Consider the following 16,364-nt stretch of genomic DNA (forward strand, 5'->3'; position numbering starts at 1 on the left):
GCAGGTGGAAATGGAAATTTTTCCATTTTGTATGTTAAAATCTAGTTAATAAAAATTATAATAACTTAATAGAGTCTACTTTTATTGCATTAAGAAAAAGATATATATATATAGATAGATAGATAGATAGATATAGATATAGATATATATTCTTAGTGTTTTGTTGTAACAAATATAAATCAGCTGTACTTGGCCATTCCATCAACTCCCACTATTACTATATGATTTCACTTAATTCAAACATTGAATAGATTTACCAGGCTCCTGTCTGAGTGAAGGTTAAAACTTAATATAGCTCCATATAGTAATGTTTGTATCTATCAGTATATACATATTTGTGTGTGTGTGTATATATACACAGACATATAGAAATGTAAGTTTATGTGTGTATATGTATATATATATATATATGTGTGTGTGTGTGCATTGATATACATTTTAAGGTGTTTCTATGTTTAATTTAATGTTTAATAGATATTGCATCAAGGATGAATAGACAAAAAGTTCACACTAAAATATGAAATGAGAAGTATAATGAATTTAATGCTATTTGTCTGTTATCACAGTTGTCCAAATCAAGGATATTTTAAACATTAGTCAATAAAAGAAATATTTGGGAGTAAGATGTTTTACTGAATTCATATAATGGTGATCCTTGTCCTCAAATAAATGCTCATTAATAAGTTGTTATGTTCAAGATATATGAAGATATAATAGACAAGATAGTTGTCAAAAAACCTCAGATTCTTTATAAAAAGATGAAGTTTTTTCCTTATTTCTTTAAAATTTTATCTTACTTTTCCAAATACATGCAAAGATTGTTCTCCACTATCATCTTCCTAAAATCATGGGTTCTAGATTTTTCTCCCTATCTTCCCTCCTTCCCTTCCTCAATATAGAAAACAACCTGATATAGATTAAATGCATGAAATATTTGTAAATATATTAATATATTTATTCATAATGTTGAGGGGAAAAGTCAGATCAAGAAAAAAAAAGAAAAAGGATGCAAACAACAATAACAAAATGTGAAAATATTAAGCTTTTATCCATATTCAGTCTCTTTAGAAATGTCTCTGGATGTACATGGCAATTTCCATCACAAGAATATTGTAATTGCCTTTAATCACTCATTATTGAAAAGAGCCAAGTCCATCACAATTAATCACCACATAATCTTTTTACTACTGTGTATAGGGTTCTCTTGGTTCTGCAAATTTCACATAGCACCAATTCATGTAAAGATGTAGAATCACGGAACCTATATGACATACAAATATGAAAAGATTTCTTAATGTAGCAGAAGGAACATATACGTTAGTTAACAAATTCAAGGTATAATTCTCATTATCTTGTTAGTCAAGGAAGGGAAAAATTTCTGCTAGCTAAGGTGATCAGGGAATGCCACACAGACAAAATAGTGATTCTGAGATAAATCTTCAGTGTATGGGGCCATGCTGATAATGAGAGATAATTAGGAAAACAAAAATTCCAGAGAGGAAGAAAATCATGAATTAATCATGAATTAAAATGGCTAACACAACATGAAAATTACGATCTGTATTAAATATGGAAATTAATCTATTACATTTCTTCTATGTTATATATTATTTAAAAGTTATACCTTTTGGTACCCAGAGAAAAGTGGCTTGGAAAATAAAAATATTAATAGTTATTTTGCATGATATTGCTTAGATTCATAGTTTCATCGAAATATCTAGGACAGATAGTCATAGAAGTAAAAACATTATCTAATTCAAAATAAATATTTAATCTAACCCAAATTCAGTGTTAATTTTGGCAATAGGACAAATACTATAGAAGGTTAACATTTAGAAGTGACCTTGGAGAATAGAATATGAAATACTAGATGCTGACAGGAGGATTCAGCCAAAAAAAAAAAAAAAAAGTGAACCTAAAATAGACATAGGGGATCATATAATCAACAATCACTGTCCCTCCCCAACTTTTATTTTCCTAATCTGGAAACAAAGGCCTAGAGAAACAAAATTATTTACTGGTTCTGAATTCAATATTTCCATAGCCAGAAGAAATTGACAAAATGGAAAAAAACAATGTTACGTTTGTGGTGGAATTCATTCTCCTGGGATTTTCTGATCTTCCTAACCTTCGAAATCTCTTATTTGGAATTTTCTTAGTCATCTATATGAGTATACTTGGAGGAAATGGCCTGCTCATTACCCTGACTAAGATGAATCCTGCTCTTCAAACCCCCATGTACTTTTTCCTTGGAAACTTTTCCTTCTTGGAAATCGGTTACACCTCAGTCACTCTCCCTAGAATGCTAAGAGATATTTGGACTCAGAAGGGCAATATCCCATTCCTGTCCTGTGCTATGCAAATTTGCTTCCTTTATATTTCAGGAAGTACAGAATGCTTACTCCTGGCTGTGATGGCTTATGACAGATATGTAGCCATTTGCAAGCCCCTTTACTATCCTCTCATCATGAATCATAAGACATGTGTCCAGTTGGTGCTTGCCTCCTGGATCACAGCAATGCCCGCTCAAATAGGACTCACATATCAGATTTTCTCTCTGAACTTTTGTGGTTCTAACATAATCAATCATATTTTCTGTGATACTCCACCATTACTGGAGATTGCTTGTGGGGACACATCTCAGAAAGAACTTTTGATCTTTCTTAATACTGTCTTTTTTGTCATGGTTCCTTTTTTGTTTATACTCATATCCTATGTCAAAATCATCACCACCATCCTGAAGCTACCATCAACTTCAGGGAAATCCAAAGCCTTTTCTACTTGTTCTTCTCACCTCATAGTTGTATGTTTATTCTTTGGATCTGGCGGTATTGTGTATTTGCGTCCCAAATCCAGTCATTCACCCAAATCTGACAAAATCTTCTCTCTTTTCTATACTACTGTGACTCCACTGTTAAATCCCATGATATATAGCCTAAGGAATAAGGATGTAATTGCTGCACTGAGAAAACTTCTTCCAAAATGATGTGATTCATTAATCAAATGGTCAAATGAAAAATATATACTTTTTGTCTCCATTTGTCACAATGGTCATAATAAATAGATTTATGTTCTTTCATCAAGCATCTACAACATGCTGAAGGCAAAGTAGAGATGATGATATTTAAAGACACCCACCACCTTCCAACAATGTCTAGTATATTTTAACAGAACTTCATTGGGTTGATAAAGCTGTCTTTTATCTCATACATTAACCACCATCAATAGGTACATAATTGAAAACTTATTATATTTAGTCCCATTGTCCTTAAACCATTCAAACTTACTCCTTTTCATCTCAATTTTCTTCTTTAAATATTGTCTATTTTAAGTAAATATATGTGTATGCATTTTTAATTCATTTTATATTTTTAAATGCTTAATGAGTGCCAAGAAGTATGGTAAGTTCTGGGGACGCAAATAAGAAGAAATAGAGCCCCTTCCCTCAAGTGGTTTAAAATCTAATGAGGGAAATAAACATAAACCAACCTAGTGCTGGGAGAATAATGTTCCATGGAGTGAAAACAAAGCAAAACTACTCCTAAGGAAAGTACAGGGAAAGAGAGAGTAAGAAACAGAAAAAGAAAGACAGAGACAGACAGAGACACACAGAGAGAGAGACAAAGAGGAGAGACAGAGACAGTCAGAGAAACAGAAAAACAATAAGAGAAACACACAGAGACCTAGAGAAAGAGACAGAGATAAAGAAAGAGAAATAGACACAAAGAGACACACTCAGAGAGACAGACAAAGAAACAGAGGCAAAGACAGAGACAGAAAGAAAGTGGGACAGAAAGGGAGACAGAGAGACAGAGTAAAACAGAGATAAAGAGAGACAAAGGGAAGGACACAGACAGGAAAAGAGAGAGAAAATGAAACAGAGACAGAGACAAGAGGGAGATACACAGAGAGAGTGATGTTTGGAAATGGAGACATAAAGTGAGACAGAGAGGCAGTGGCAGAGAGAAAGAGTAAGAAAGACACAGAGAAAAAGACGTGTAGAGAGACAGAGAAAGAAAGGCAGGCCAACAATTAGGGAGAGAGAGAGGAAGATAGAGAGATAATATCAGAATTGTCAGAGGGGTGGGAGGGAAGAAATGGGGAGAGACACAGAGGGGGACAGACACCAAAAGACAGAGAAAGGAGGACAGAGTCAGAGACACAGAGAGAGAGACACACACAAACATAGACAGAGATAAAGAGAAAAAGACAGAAACAGACTAAGGTAGGCAGAGAGACAGAGACAGTAAGAAAGACAAAGTCAGAGAGAGGGTGTCTGAGCCAGAGACACAGGGAGAAAGAGAAAGACAGAGAAACAAAGACAGAAAGAAAGACAAACAGAGAGAGGGGAGAGAGAGAAAGACAGAAACAAAGAGAGAATGGGAGACAGAAACGAAGATAGAAAGATAGGAGAGATAGGAGAGAGGGAGACAGAGAGGAAGAGGAAGAGAGAGAGTCAGTGTAACAGAGACAGAGACAAGGAGCAGACAGAGATAGAGACAGATATAGAGGGGCATTTATAGAGAAAGAGAGACAGGGAGACACAAAGAAAGAAAGGTAGTTAGAGACACAGAGAGAGAAACAGAGAGAGAGAGAGAGAGAGAGAGAGAGAGAGAGAGAGGAGAGAGAGAGAGAGAGAGAGAGGACAGAATTAGAAATTGACACATGCAAAGAGAAACAGAGACAAAGAGGGTGAAACAGAAACAGAGAGAGGCAGTGACAAAGACAGAGAGAAGGAAGCAGACATAAAGATAGATAGGGAGGGAAGACGAGAGACAGAGACAGAGACAGACAATACTTATGAGAATAATATTCAAATGATACCCATTGCCTGCCTTCTCATCTTTCCCTCCAACGTAACAATTTTTTTCATGTCTCTTCATATGAAATAATTTACCCAATTCTACCTCTTCCTTCTTTCCACATTTAGAGTATTCCTTTTTGTTATCTCTTATTTACATTTTATGTCATTTCCTCTAATTCAGCTTTTACCCATACCCTCTGTCTATGCATATTTCTTCTAGATATACTAGTAGTGGTATCATTTTTTTTTAAAGATTACAAGTCTCATCTTCCCATTTAGTAAGGTAAACAGTTACACAAATTCTTTATATTTTCTTCCCCCCCCCTTTTTAGACTTCTCTTACATATTTATATCAGGGATAAAATGTTTGTTTAATTCTAGTCTTCTTCTTATGAAAGCTTGAAACCATTCTATTTTATTGGAAGATCCTTCTTTTTTTGCACACGAAGTCCTATACTTATTTTTACCAGGAGGTTTTAGTCTTAGCTTTTTTTGCCTTATGGACTATCATGTTCCATGACCTCCAATCATTGAATACTGTAACTGCAAAGTCCTTTATACCTTGGGTGTGACTCGGCAATATTTGTGTTTTTTGTCTGGCCCCTTAAAGTAGTTTTCCTTTAATTTCATAGTTATTAATTTTGACTAAAATGTTTCTTAGACTTTTATTTGGGGTTCTCTTTCCTGAGGTGATTTGGGAATTCTTTCAATGCTCTTTTTCTCTCTGGTTCCAACACATTAGGATAGTTTTTACTTTATTTTTTTTTTATTTTGTTGGATAATTTTTTGAAAATTGCTTTTCAGATTCTCTCTTTGATTATGTCTTCTATGTAGTCCAAAGATTCCAAGATTGTGTCTCCTGGATTTATGGTGCAAGTCATTTTTTCTATTAAGTATTATACATTTTCTTACACTTCTTTATTATTTTAAATTTGGAATTTTATTGTTTCTGATTGTCCCCAAAAGACATTTGCTTTTACCTATCCAATTAGAACTTTTATGGACTTTTTTCTCTCCAGTTTTACACATCCTTTTCCATTTGGTCAATTGAAATCTTTAAAGAATTGTTTTACTCAGTGGATTTTTGCATATCCTTTTCTATTTGGCCAAGTATATTTTAAGCACTTGTTATCTTTTCCCAAGCCTGTTGACTTTTTTTAAATTCCAGTTTTGTTTGAGGTTTTGCCAATAGGTGTTTTTACATTGTTGTACTCTTTTGAATTTCTGTCTGGACCTCCCCTGTCACCATAATAAAAAGTGTCCTTTTTGAAGTGTTCTTTATTTCTTTATTTCTTTATTTATTTTTAATTTTCAAAACATATGTAAGGATAATTTTTTTTCAACACTGACCCTTGCAAAACTTTGTAACACCTTTTTATTTTTACATGATGCTGCACTGATGTTGCCCTGAAGACCAGGAACCTCTTATGTTAGGAAATGAGGTGGGGTAGTAGCTGGTCATCATGAAATCCATTGGGATCTGACAACTTACTCAGTGCTAACCAGGGGTCCTTGTAGTGAGTCTGGCATGTGGTGAGGCTGGTGGAGTGTGTCTACCTTTTCCTGGGGCCATGCTTAGTCCTCTTCTAACATGTGCAGGTTGCTCAGTGCTCAGGACTGTGTTGAACCACATGATGGTTTTTTGAGCTAGAGTCTGTCCATTCCTCTAGATATGCTGAGGCTGTGGTATGTATGGAGTATCCTCATGTTGACATTTGCCTCTTCCACTGCACTGGGGCTCAGGATATTCCAATTGCTTACTTAGGTGGGTTCTGTTAATAAATTCAAATATATTTTCATAAACTTTCTTATCATTTTCTTTTCTTCCTATTAGTTTTTTTTTTTTCATTTCCGTGGACCACTTTTATTTGAGGAATGGTTTATAATATTAAATTTTTGTGTGATTAACCCTAAGGTTTATAAACATTTTCTTAATATAACAATTATCTTCTAATTCTTTTTTTGGTGGTTCTCTCTCTCTCTCTCTCTCTCTCTCTCTCTCTCTCTCTCTCTCTCTCTGTGTGTGTGTGTGTTGGCATTATTTTATTTTCACAATTCACCCTTCCTGAGTACTGCCCTGCTTTATCCACTTTACCATTTTAACATTATACAATTATATCTGTATGTCAATGTTTACATTCATGCTGAAGAATATTTTAATGGACCTAGCAAATAATAAATATAAATATAAATATATATATATAATACACACATGCATATGTATGCAATACATATATACATACATGTATATGCATATTAATATGTGTGTATTCATCATGACAATATCCAGAAGTTCTTAAGAAGAGATACTGGAATATATTATACAAATAGAAGAATTGAATAGAGTAGAAGCATAGTATACAGTTTTAGGTCAGGTGATCCGGCCTACCGTTTTTCCATCTAATCACAATTATTTTAGTTTGTAATTCTGTGCTCATTCAACTCCTCTATTTAAGGGAGACCTCTATAAGCAAATCTACATCAATCTGCTGCATTCAGATAGAATCAAACTAAATGAGACTAATAGCTTGCTAACGTTATTCAATAAAAATCAAAGAACAGAGATTCAAACCCTGTTTGGATAATCTAGTGTTCCTTATATAGTCTATACCTCAATGCACCATGAGATTACTGATAAACCTTCCCAAGTACTGAACAGTGAGTGCTAGATAGGAAAAGACCAAAAACAAACAAACAAACAAACAAAAAACTTTGTTTTATAGGCTGAGTTTAAGGAAAATAATGTTTGTTCCAAGACATGAGGAGCTAAGTGTTTTTTAAATAATTGAATAGAAGCATTGATTGCTATTAATTTTGTAATAGGAAATGTGGTTAAAGCATCCTCCTTTTTGTCTATTTTTCATGATAAAACTATAATTCAAAGAAGTTAAGACATTTTCATTCAAACAATGGGGAAACAAATTAAGAGAATAATACTGACATTTCAATTATTCTATGGTTAGGAATTAAGAAAGCCATATGTCCCCATGATTCAAATCTACAGATTTTCCAATATATAAACACTGTCTTATTAAGTGATATTTAGAAGAGTGAACTATGAGCCAAAGGAACACTCTCATTAAAATGTGGTAAGCATCATGGGCAACTATCCCTAGAGAACCATAGAAGGGCAAGTATCATTTCTACTTAAACAGTGTGGTGATTTGTTCTAAATGATCATTTTTAGAAAGAATCTGGTTCCCCTTTAAGTTAGATAGAATATGATAGTAGATAATAATGCTTAATGGAGCAAAAGAATAACTTCCTCAACAAATCATGGGATCCCTGAATTCAAACCTCTTAGCCAACTTATTCAGATAGTTTGAGGCAGTCTCCTAATATGTCAAATAAAAATATTTGAAATACCGATATTATAGAGCTGGAAGGAGGAAAAGATATGATTATAAATATATAAATATATATATGTAAATATATATATGTATATGTATATACATATATATATATAGAGAGAGAGAGAGAGAGAGAGCTCCCTAAATATTAAAGCACCTTATTTTTGCTATTCATTAATTTCTCATATTTTTCCATATATGAATTAAAGGAAATGCCTGAATATGGTTTAATCTCATCTTAAAAAAGGTAAGTGTGAACACTTTTGCCTGCTCATTTCTAAATTCTTTGATTATGAAGAATTTTGTAGACCTGCTTATCTAGAAGTTTACTAGAAGTTTTAAAATACACAATAAATTTTAGGGGGAAATGCCAAAAATGGAATATCTCATCCTCCCCTTAAAATGAGCTCTGATTTATCTATGTACCAAGAAACCCCTCAAAAATCAAAAGCAAAATATTACCATGTACTCTATGGCAATATAAATAAAAACAGAATGCTTTTTAATTATTTACTTCTTTTTTATTTATAAATGCCCCCTGTTTTTTTTTTTTGACTACCCTAAAGTTATAGCCTAGTATATTCCTGTATCCCTTGTAACAAAGAAAAGAGAAGAAATCGTCAAAAATCATATTTAATAATGCATTTTATTTTAATGTATATTTCATAAAAATGATATTTTATCTTTCCACATATAAATACACTATATAACATTCTTTGTTTTTAAATTTGTAATTCAAACATTAATATACAATGTTATATATGATCAATAAATAATATTTTAAATTGTCCACAATCATAATTCTCCTGACCTAAAATGCTAAGAGGGAAGAAATATGTTTCAAATTCTTTTCAATGAGCAAATTTGTTGATGAAATTAATTTGAACTCACCTCCAAGTTAATTTTCCTTTCATTCACATTATTATGGCTAGTATTATATTGACTGCATTTTGTGATGACCATGTATCTAAAATCAGCTGGAGTCAGGAATTCATTCAAGTTAAGGGAAAAATCTTAATCTTTATTGAATCATATTTAATAATGCATTTTAATTTAATTATTGATTTAATTTAATAAATATTAAATGATATTTTATCTTTCCACATATAAATATAACATATAACATTCTTTGTTTTTAAATTTTCAATTCAAATATTAACAATATAAAATGTTATATATGATCAATAAATACCATTTTAAATTGTCCACAATCATAATTCCCCTGACCTAAAATGCTAAGAGGGAGGAAATATGTTTCAGATTCTTTTCAATAAGCAAATTTGTTTATGAAATTAATTTGAACTCACCTCCAAGTTAATTTTCCTTTCATTCACATTATTATGGCTAGTATTATATTGATTGTATTTCTTTTCCCTAAAGTCATTTAAAACTTGCTTTTCCCTAATTCTTTAAATCTTCATATTCATTTCTCTTATTAAACATCATCCGATTACATCAATATAGCAAAACATGTTCAGTCATTGCTAGACTGAAATCTACTCCATTTATTTTTTTCCCTTCACAAAACAAAAAATAATATTACTATTTTGTCTTTGTGTGATCTGTTTCTGAGTTCCTCTAAGCCATATTAATAAGATAGCTTAGTTGAAGATTGTTAATAGATTATATGCCTGCATAATTCCAAGGAGTTTCTCAGAATATATGTGTGTGTATGTGTGTATACGACTTAACAACTCCAGTAACATTATTGTAGTTGTTTGTATATCCTCCAAGATCAAAAATTGATTATATTTTCCTTTTATCATATTAGCTATTTTGTGATTTCTGAAATCCACAAATTTCTTTTCTCTGATGAGAAACATCTTATTGAAATGTTTAATGTCAATTTACAATACTTGTTTTATATATGCAATCTGGCTATGTTATTTGATTTCTTATTTATACAAGAATAATTGATCTTACTATTAGCTATCTATGACAATTTCAAGTGTGTTTTGAATATCAAAGTTTTTCAGGCAAATATTGAACTTATTTTCCTTTTCAACTGTCATTGTATCAACACTTTTTATCAGTGACTTTTTCTTTTATTTCATATAACTAAAAAGACCTCTTTTGTTTGCGTTTTTTTTTTTTTTATCCCTTATTTTGTTAGTCATGTTGATCCTTATTGGGCCATGACTGTTGGCATGGAATGCAGGAGAACCCGAGATCCAATCCTTCTGATTTTTGATAGTCCTAGGAACTTTCTCAAGTCACTTAAGCTCTGTGACCTTTTTACTTCCTCTGTACAAAGGAGATCATAATCGCTCACACCTCAGACTTATTTGTTCATTGAGTAAGATGGAGTATGTAAAATACTTGACAAATCATGAAACAAAAAATAATAATGACTTTATGGGTTATACAATTATAGATCTGTAATGGACTTTCTTGTTTTATTTACTTCTAAAATTGATTTAATCTAGTATGTTAATAACATATATTTAGATGCTACTTCAATATGATCATTTGTAATTATAAAGTAAAATCTGAAAATTTAGGCAAGTAAAAATAGAGGACCATAAAATATCTCATGGAGATAAAAAATAATACTCTTTTGTTGGTAATTCTAAATTTAAATCAAATTGTTAGAAAAACAATTATTCCAGAGACCTCATTTTTGCAAGAATACAGAACACTAATGAGTACACTATCTGACACGGAAACATACATGTCTCTTCTTTACATAGAAATAAGAAGTAATGAACAAGATATGTATTTTCTGAAGTGGCAAATTCCTGATTTGTTTTACTTAGATTTATTTTGTTGTTAGGTGAGTATTGGAAGGGGAAACAAAGAGTCAGAATAAGTAAAAATAAGTGACATCAATATAAAGAAAAAATATATAACAGATGCAAAAAAGAATATTTTTTGCTATTCTTCTACAGAAGAGGAAGAAAAGTGTGACAGTGAAAAGAATTGGAACTTGCTGTATATTTTCAAGAAGGAATTGAAGTTTGTTCTTACATTTAAGGGAGATCACTATTAAAGTGTCCCAAATATATATGCCAAGTACTGGACTCAATTTATAAGTTTACCTGTTTTGTTTGATTGTTTTGTTGTTTGTATATTTGTTTTGTTTTGTTTTTGCTTTTCCGATGAGGTGATTTTTTTTTCAAAGCCATGTAGCTAGAATGAAGTAGCTTTTCCCAATATATAGATTAATGAGAATTTACTATAAATAATAATTGTTACATGTTTGTTTAACTTTGGTAAATTAATCTATCTTTCTATATGATTGGGAAGGGAGAACACTTGGCTCCAAGTAATTTCCAATAGATATTGAACAAATATTTTTACTTAAGGTGCATTTTTCCTAAGAATAGTAAATGAATATTTGGGAAGTTATGTGGCACAATGGCAAGCCATTTTCCTGAGTTTAAATTTGACCTCAAACATTTATTCTCAATGTGACCTTATTGGTGTTATCAATTACTTAATTCTTCTTGTCTCCATTTCCTGATCTGCAAAATGAATTGGAGAAGGAAATATCAAATTACTCCACTTTCTGCCAAAAACAAACAAACAAACAAAAAAAGGGGGTCACAAAGTCAGACATGACTGTATGACTAAAAAGCATCAATGAGCACTTGGCAAATTGATGAACATAATTTTATATCTGATTCTCACATTTACTCATTAGCAAAAAAATGAGAAATCTGTATACTGAAAATAGAGGATGGAATTGTTGTTGGGAATTCAACAAATAAACTAAATTAAATTGATGACTTTCACAGACTGCATTAATGCCCAATTTCCTGTATCTACTTTAATTCATAAAAAACCCTAAAATACTCATACAACACTTTTAACTGCTTAAATGTGAAAAATTAAGAATAAATTGATTTTTCCATATTAAATAATCTTCCTCTTAAACCTATATGAAATAAAAAAAAATAAAAAATACAAACCACTGAAAAGAAATTAGGCAAATTTTTGAATGAAATGAATTGTGTGTTATCAAATTGTCCTAAAGATGAGTTCTGTTAGCCTATTGACAATAAGTTAATGTCTTAATACTTAAAAAAAAAAAACATTCTTTCACCCATATAATTATCCACAGATCATTTATGAATTAGGATTATAAATAGGATGTGACTCGGGTAGGACAGAACTCAGGTAGGACATGTAAAATTATAATGACCAATAATTATGATGGCAATGATGTCTTTAATTAAAGTGTGTAAGCTTTTACAATTTTAAAATAGTTTGAATATATCATTTCAATTATTCACATCAAAATGCAGGTGGAGGTGATAATGTGTTTTACCTTTTATAGATGAGAAAGCTATTGCATGAAAATTATAATAATTTAATCCAGTTTACTTGCTCTATGATCGAGTCAGTCATCTCTAAATAAAATCAAATAATATCTGTATTCTAACATAAAACTGAATATTGCTTCATCTATTCTAAGAATCATAATTAGAGGTTGAAAAAGAGTGATACTAAAAACTTAAATGATATTGACACAATCTCAGGTCAGATAGTCATAGACATTGACCTGAAAGGGATATCAGAACTTAACTAATCTAATCATTTCCAATATAGATGAGGAAGCCTAGGTACAGGAAAATTAAATCACTTGTTCAAGGCAGTACATAATAAAGCACCAGAAGAGAGTCTTGAATATGTATTTTATGAGTATAGATTGAAAGTGTTTCATGCTCTTCTAGGTTACTACCTTGAACAAACTATGATGGCTACAGAAATAGCATGTTTGGGCTTCAGAATAGTTATTTATCAAATTAAAAGACTTTTTTGGTTCTAATTATTCTTCTTTAAAAAACCTCAGTCTTCTATACCTGCCCTTCAAATCATAGTACAACTACAACATGATTTTATTTATTTACTTATTTCCTACATGGGATATATTATTTTTACATGGGATTTATATATCTTAGCTCAAGCTAAGGTATCTTAGCTCAAGTTTACCTCAATACATAATGTGTGTATGTATCTCTCTGTGTGTATGTATGTGTGTGATGACTGGCACAAATATATGTGAATATGTGTATGTTATATATGTATATACACACATACATACATATAATGTTTCTGTGTGTAATTTAATGTTTAATAAAATATTTAATAAGAATATTTTATAAATCTGTTTAATAAAAATGACATTGGGAGCAGATCGACCAAAAGTTCACATTAAATTTGAGATGAAAAAAACTTAATGAATTTAATGCTATTCATCTGTTATCATAGAGAATTAAATTTCTAAATATAGTATTTCAAAACTTTAGTCAAGAAAAGAAGTATTTAGTAGTAGAAGGCATCCCTGAATTCATATTATAATGTGGATTCATATTTTCAAATATATGTTCTTTAATGAGCTGTTATTTTCAACTTATATGGAGATATAGAAGAAAAGACTCTTGTTGTCAAAAGACTTAGAATCATTTTTAATTTAAATGTTTTTAATAACATTTTATTTTCTCACACCCATGCAAATACAATTCTCAACATTTACTTTCACAAAAATTTGTTTCATATTTTTCTCCCTCTCCTTTCCTCCTCCCTATTCTAAAAGCAAACAACCTGATCCATGTTAAATGTGTGTAATTCTACTAATTACTTATATGTCATGCTAAGCAAAGAAGAATCAAATCAAAAAGAATTGAAAAAAAAACACAAGAGAGGAAAAAAAAAAACATGCACACACATTAGGATTAAAAAATGGTGAAAATATTATGATTTGATCCACATTCAGTCTCTGTAGTCTGTCTCTAGATGTGGATGTTACTTTCAATCACAAGTCTGCTGGAATTGCTTTGAAACACCTCATTTTTGAACAGCCATGCCCATCACAATTAATGATTACATAATCTTGTTTTGTTTTTGTTTTTTTCTCACTTAGTATCAGTTCTTATAAATTGATAGAAGTGATATTGGCTATATATACAAAAATATTCTTAAAGGTAACAGAAGGTACACACACACACACACACACACACACACACACACACACGCTAGTTAGACAATTCGGGATATAATTCTTACAAATTAGTAATTCAAGTGTGGGAGAAATATCTGCTAATCAAGGTGACCAGAAAATGAAATATTGAAGAAAGGGTAAAGCTTAGACAGGCCTTGAGAGAATGGGGAGATTCTGATAATGAGATGATTATGAAAAAAAAATTCCAGAGAAAAAGAAAATCATGAGTTAAGCTTAAAAGGATTAACATAACAAGGAGTATAAAATAGTAATATTTGAGGAAATTATTAATATATTAGATTTCTTCTATTTCATATCTTATGTGAAAATTATTGCTTCCTATGTCAGGATATAACTGAATTTTAAAATAAAAGTAATGTGGAATAGTGTTTCTGGTGGTACATATTCGATTTAGGTTGGTTTCAAATATTTTACTGGATGATATTTTTAAAGCCATATTTTCATCCAAATAGCCAAGAAAGATAGTCATATAATTTATTACTTTCCCTGACACATAATACATATTTAACCTAAATTCATTGGTTGCTTTTGGCCTTATGACAGAAAATATAAAATGTAAATACTTACAAGTGATGTTGAACAGCAGAACATTAATTACTACCAAATGAAGGAATGATTCACCAAAAACTATAAAAGCTAACTATGATACAGGAGCTCATTTAATCAAATTTCTGTTCCTCCCACAGGCACATTTATTTTTCTAAAGTAGAAACTGAAACCTAGGGAAAGAAAATTATTTGCTTGTTCTGAATTCCATATTTCCATACTCACAAGGAATTGACAAAATGGAAAGAAGCAATGTTACATTTGTGGTGGAATTCATTCTCCAAGGATTTTCTGACCTTCCCAATTTTAGAAGACTTCTATTTGGAATCTTCTTAATCATCTATATGAATATACTTATAGGAAATGGCCTCCTCATTGTCATAACCAAGATAAATCCTGCTCTTCAAACCCCTATGTACTTTTTCCTAGGAAATTTTTCCTTCTTAGAAATTTGTTACACATCAGTCACTCTCCCTAAAATGCTGATAGACCTTTGGACTCAGAAGGGAAATATTCCATTCCTGTCCTGTGCTTTTCAAACTTGCTTCCTTTACATTCTAGGAGTTGCAGAATGCTTACTCCTAGCTGTGATGGCTTATGACAGATATGTGGCCATCTGTAAGCCACTTTATTATCCTATCATCATGAATCATAAGGTTTGTGTCCAACTGGTAATTGCTTCCTGGATCACTGGTATTCCAGTACTGATAGGACTTACATACCAGATTTTCTCTCTGAACTTTTGTGGTTCTAACAAACTCAATCATATTTTCTGTGATGCTCCACCATTACTAGAAGTTGCCTGCGGGGACACATATCAGAAAGAGCTCTCTGTCCATGTTGATGCTCTCTTTTTTGTCATGATTCCCTTTCTGTTGATACTCATATCCTATGTCAAAATCATCACCACCATTCTAAAGCTTCCATCAACCTCAGGGAAATCCAAAGCCTTTTCTACTTGTTCTTCTCACCTCATGGTTGTAGGTTTATTTTATGGGTCTGGTAGTATTGTGTATTTGAGACCAAAATCCAGTCATTCAGCCAAATCAGACAAAGTCTTCTCTCTTTTCTATACTATTGTGACTCCAATGTTTAACCCTATAATATATAGCCTGAGGAATAAGGATGTAATTGCTGCACTGAAAAAACTCATTCCAAAATGAATGATTTGTGAACCAAATGGTCAAATCTAAAAAAAAAAAAGTTTTCATCTCTATTTGTCCCATTGGTGGTAAGACATAAATTTCCGGTCTTTCATTAAACATTTACAACATACTGGAAAGAAAGCACAGGAGATCATATTTAAAAATACCCAACACCTGGCTCAAATGTACATTTTATTTTATGAGGTTTTGACTTGGTTATGAAAATTGTCCTTTATCTCAAGTGGTGATCACTCTCAACAGAAACCTTGAGTGCAACTTCATTATATTTTGTCCTTTTGTCCTAAAAACATTCAAATTTATTCCTTTTACTGATAATTTACTTATTTAAATAGTGACTACTTTAACCAAGTATGTACATGTGCATGTTAAATTCAATTAACATTTTAAGTTCTTGCTATGTGACAAGAATTAGTTTTGGTGTTGAAAATGAAAATAAGAAAAAGACTGATAGTCTTTGCCTTGAATGTATTTGAAATGTAAAGGAGGAAGAAAACATTCAAAGAAAGTGAATTTGGATTGGGGAAATGGGGTTG

General features: G+C 31.4%; 2 protein-coding genes across 2 annotated transcripts; both read left to right on the plus strand.

Moving 5' to 3' along the window:
* Nucleotides 1-268: 268 nt before the first annotated feature.
* On the plus strand, nucleotides 269-2,986 carry LOC127540724 (olfactory receptor 10AG1-like). The gene is made up of 2 exons (XM_051965550.1): nucleotides 269-278; nucleotides 2,049-2,986. The coding sequence occupies exon 2, from the start codon at nucleotides 2,063-2,065 to the stop codon at nucleotides 2,984-2,986; it is 924 nt and encodes a 307-aa protein (XP_051821510.1). The 5' UTR covers nucleotides 269-278; nucleotides 2,049-2,062.
* Nucleotides 2,987-14,889: 11,903 nt separating this feature from the next.
* On the plus strand, nucleotides 14,890-15,868 carry LOC127540461 (olfactory receptor 10AG1-like). The gene has a single exon (XM_051965154.1). It carries the CDS (start codon nucleotides 14,905-14,907, stop codon nucleotides 15,826-15,828), a length of 924 nt encoding a protein of 307 aa, XP_051821114.1. The 5' UTR covers nucleotides 14,890-14,904; the 3' UTR covers nucleotides 15,829-15,868.
* Nucleotides 15,869-16,364: the final 496 nt, after the last annotated feature.

Source organism: Antechinus flavipes, chromosome 6 (genome assembly GCF_016432865.1).
Source record: "Antechinus flavipes isolate AdamAnt ecotype Samford, QLD, Australia chromosome 6, AdamAnt_v2, whole genome shotgun sequence".
In the NCBI taxonomy this organism is placed as follows: Eukaryota; Metazoa; Chordata; class Mammalia; order Dasyuromorphia; family Dasyuridae; genus Antechinus; species Antechinus flavipes.

Coding starts and splice junctions, on each gene's coding strand:
- LOC127540724 (XM_051965550.1), top strand. CDS start 2,063: ATGGAAAAAAACAATGTTACGTTTGTGGTGGAATTCATTCTCCTGGGA.
- LOC127540461 (XM_051965154.1), top strand. CDS start 14,905: ATGGAAAGAAGCAATGTTACATTTGTGGTGGAATTCATTCTCCAAGGA.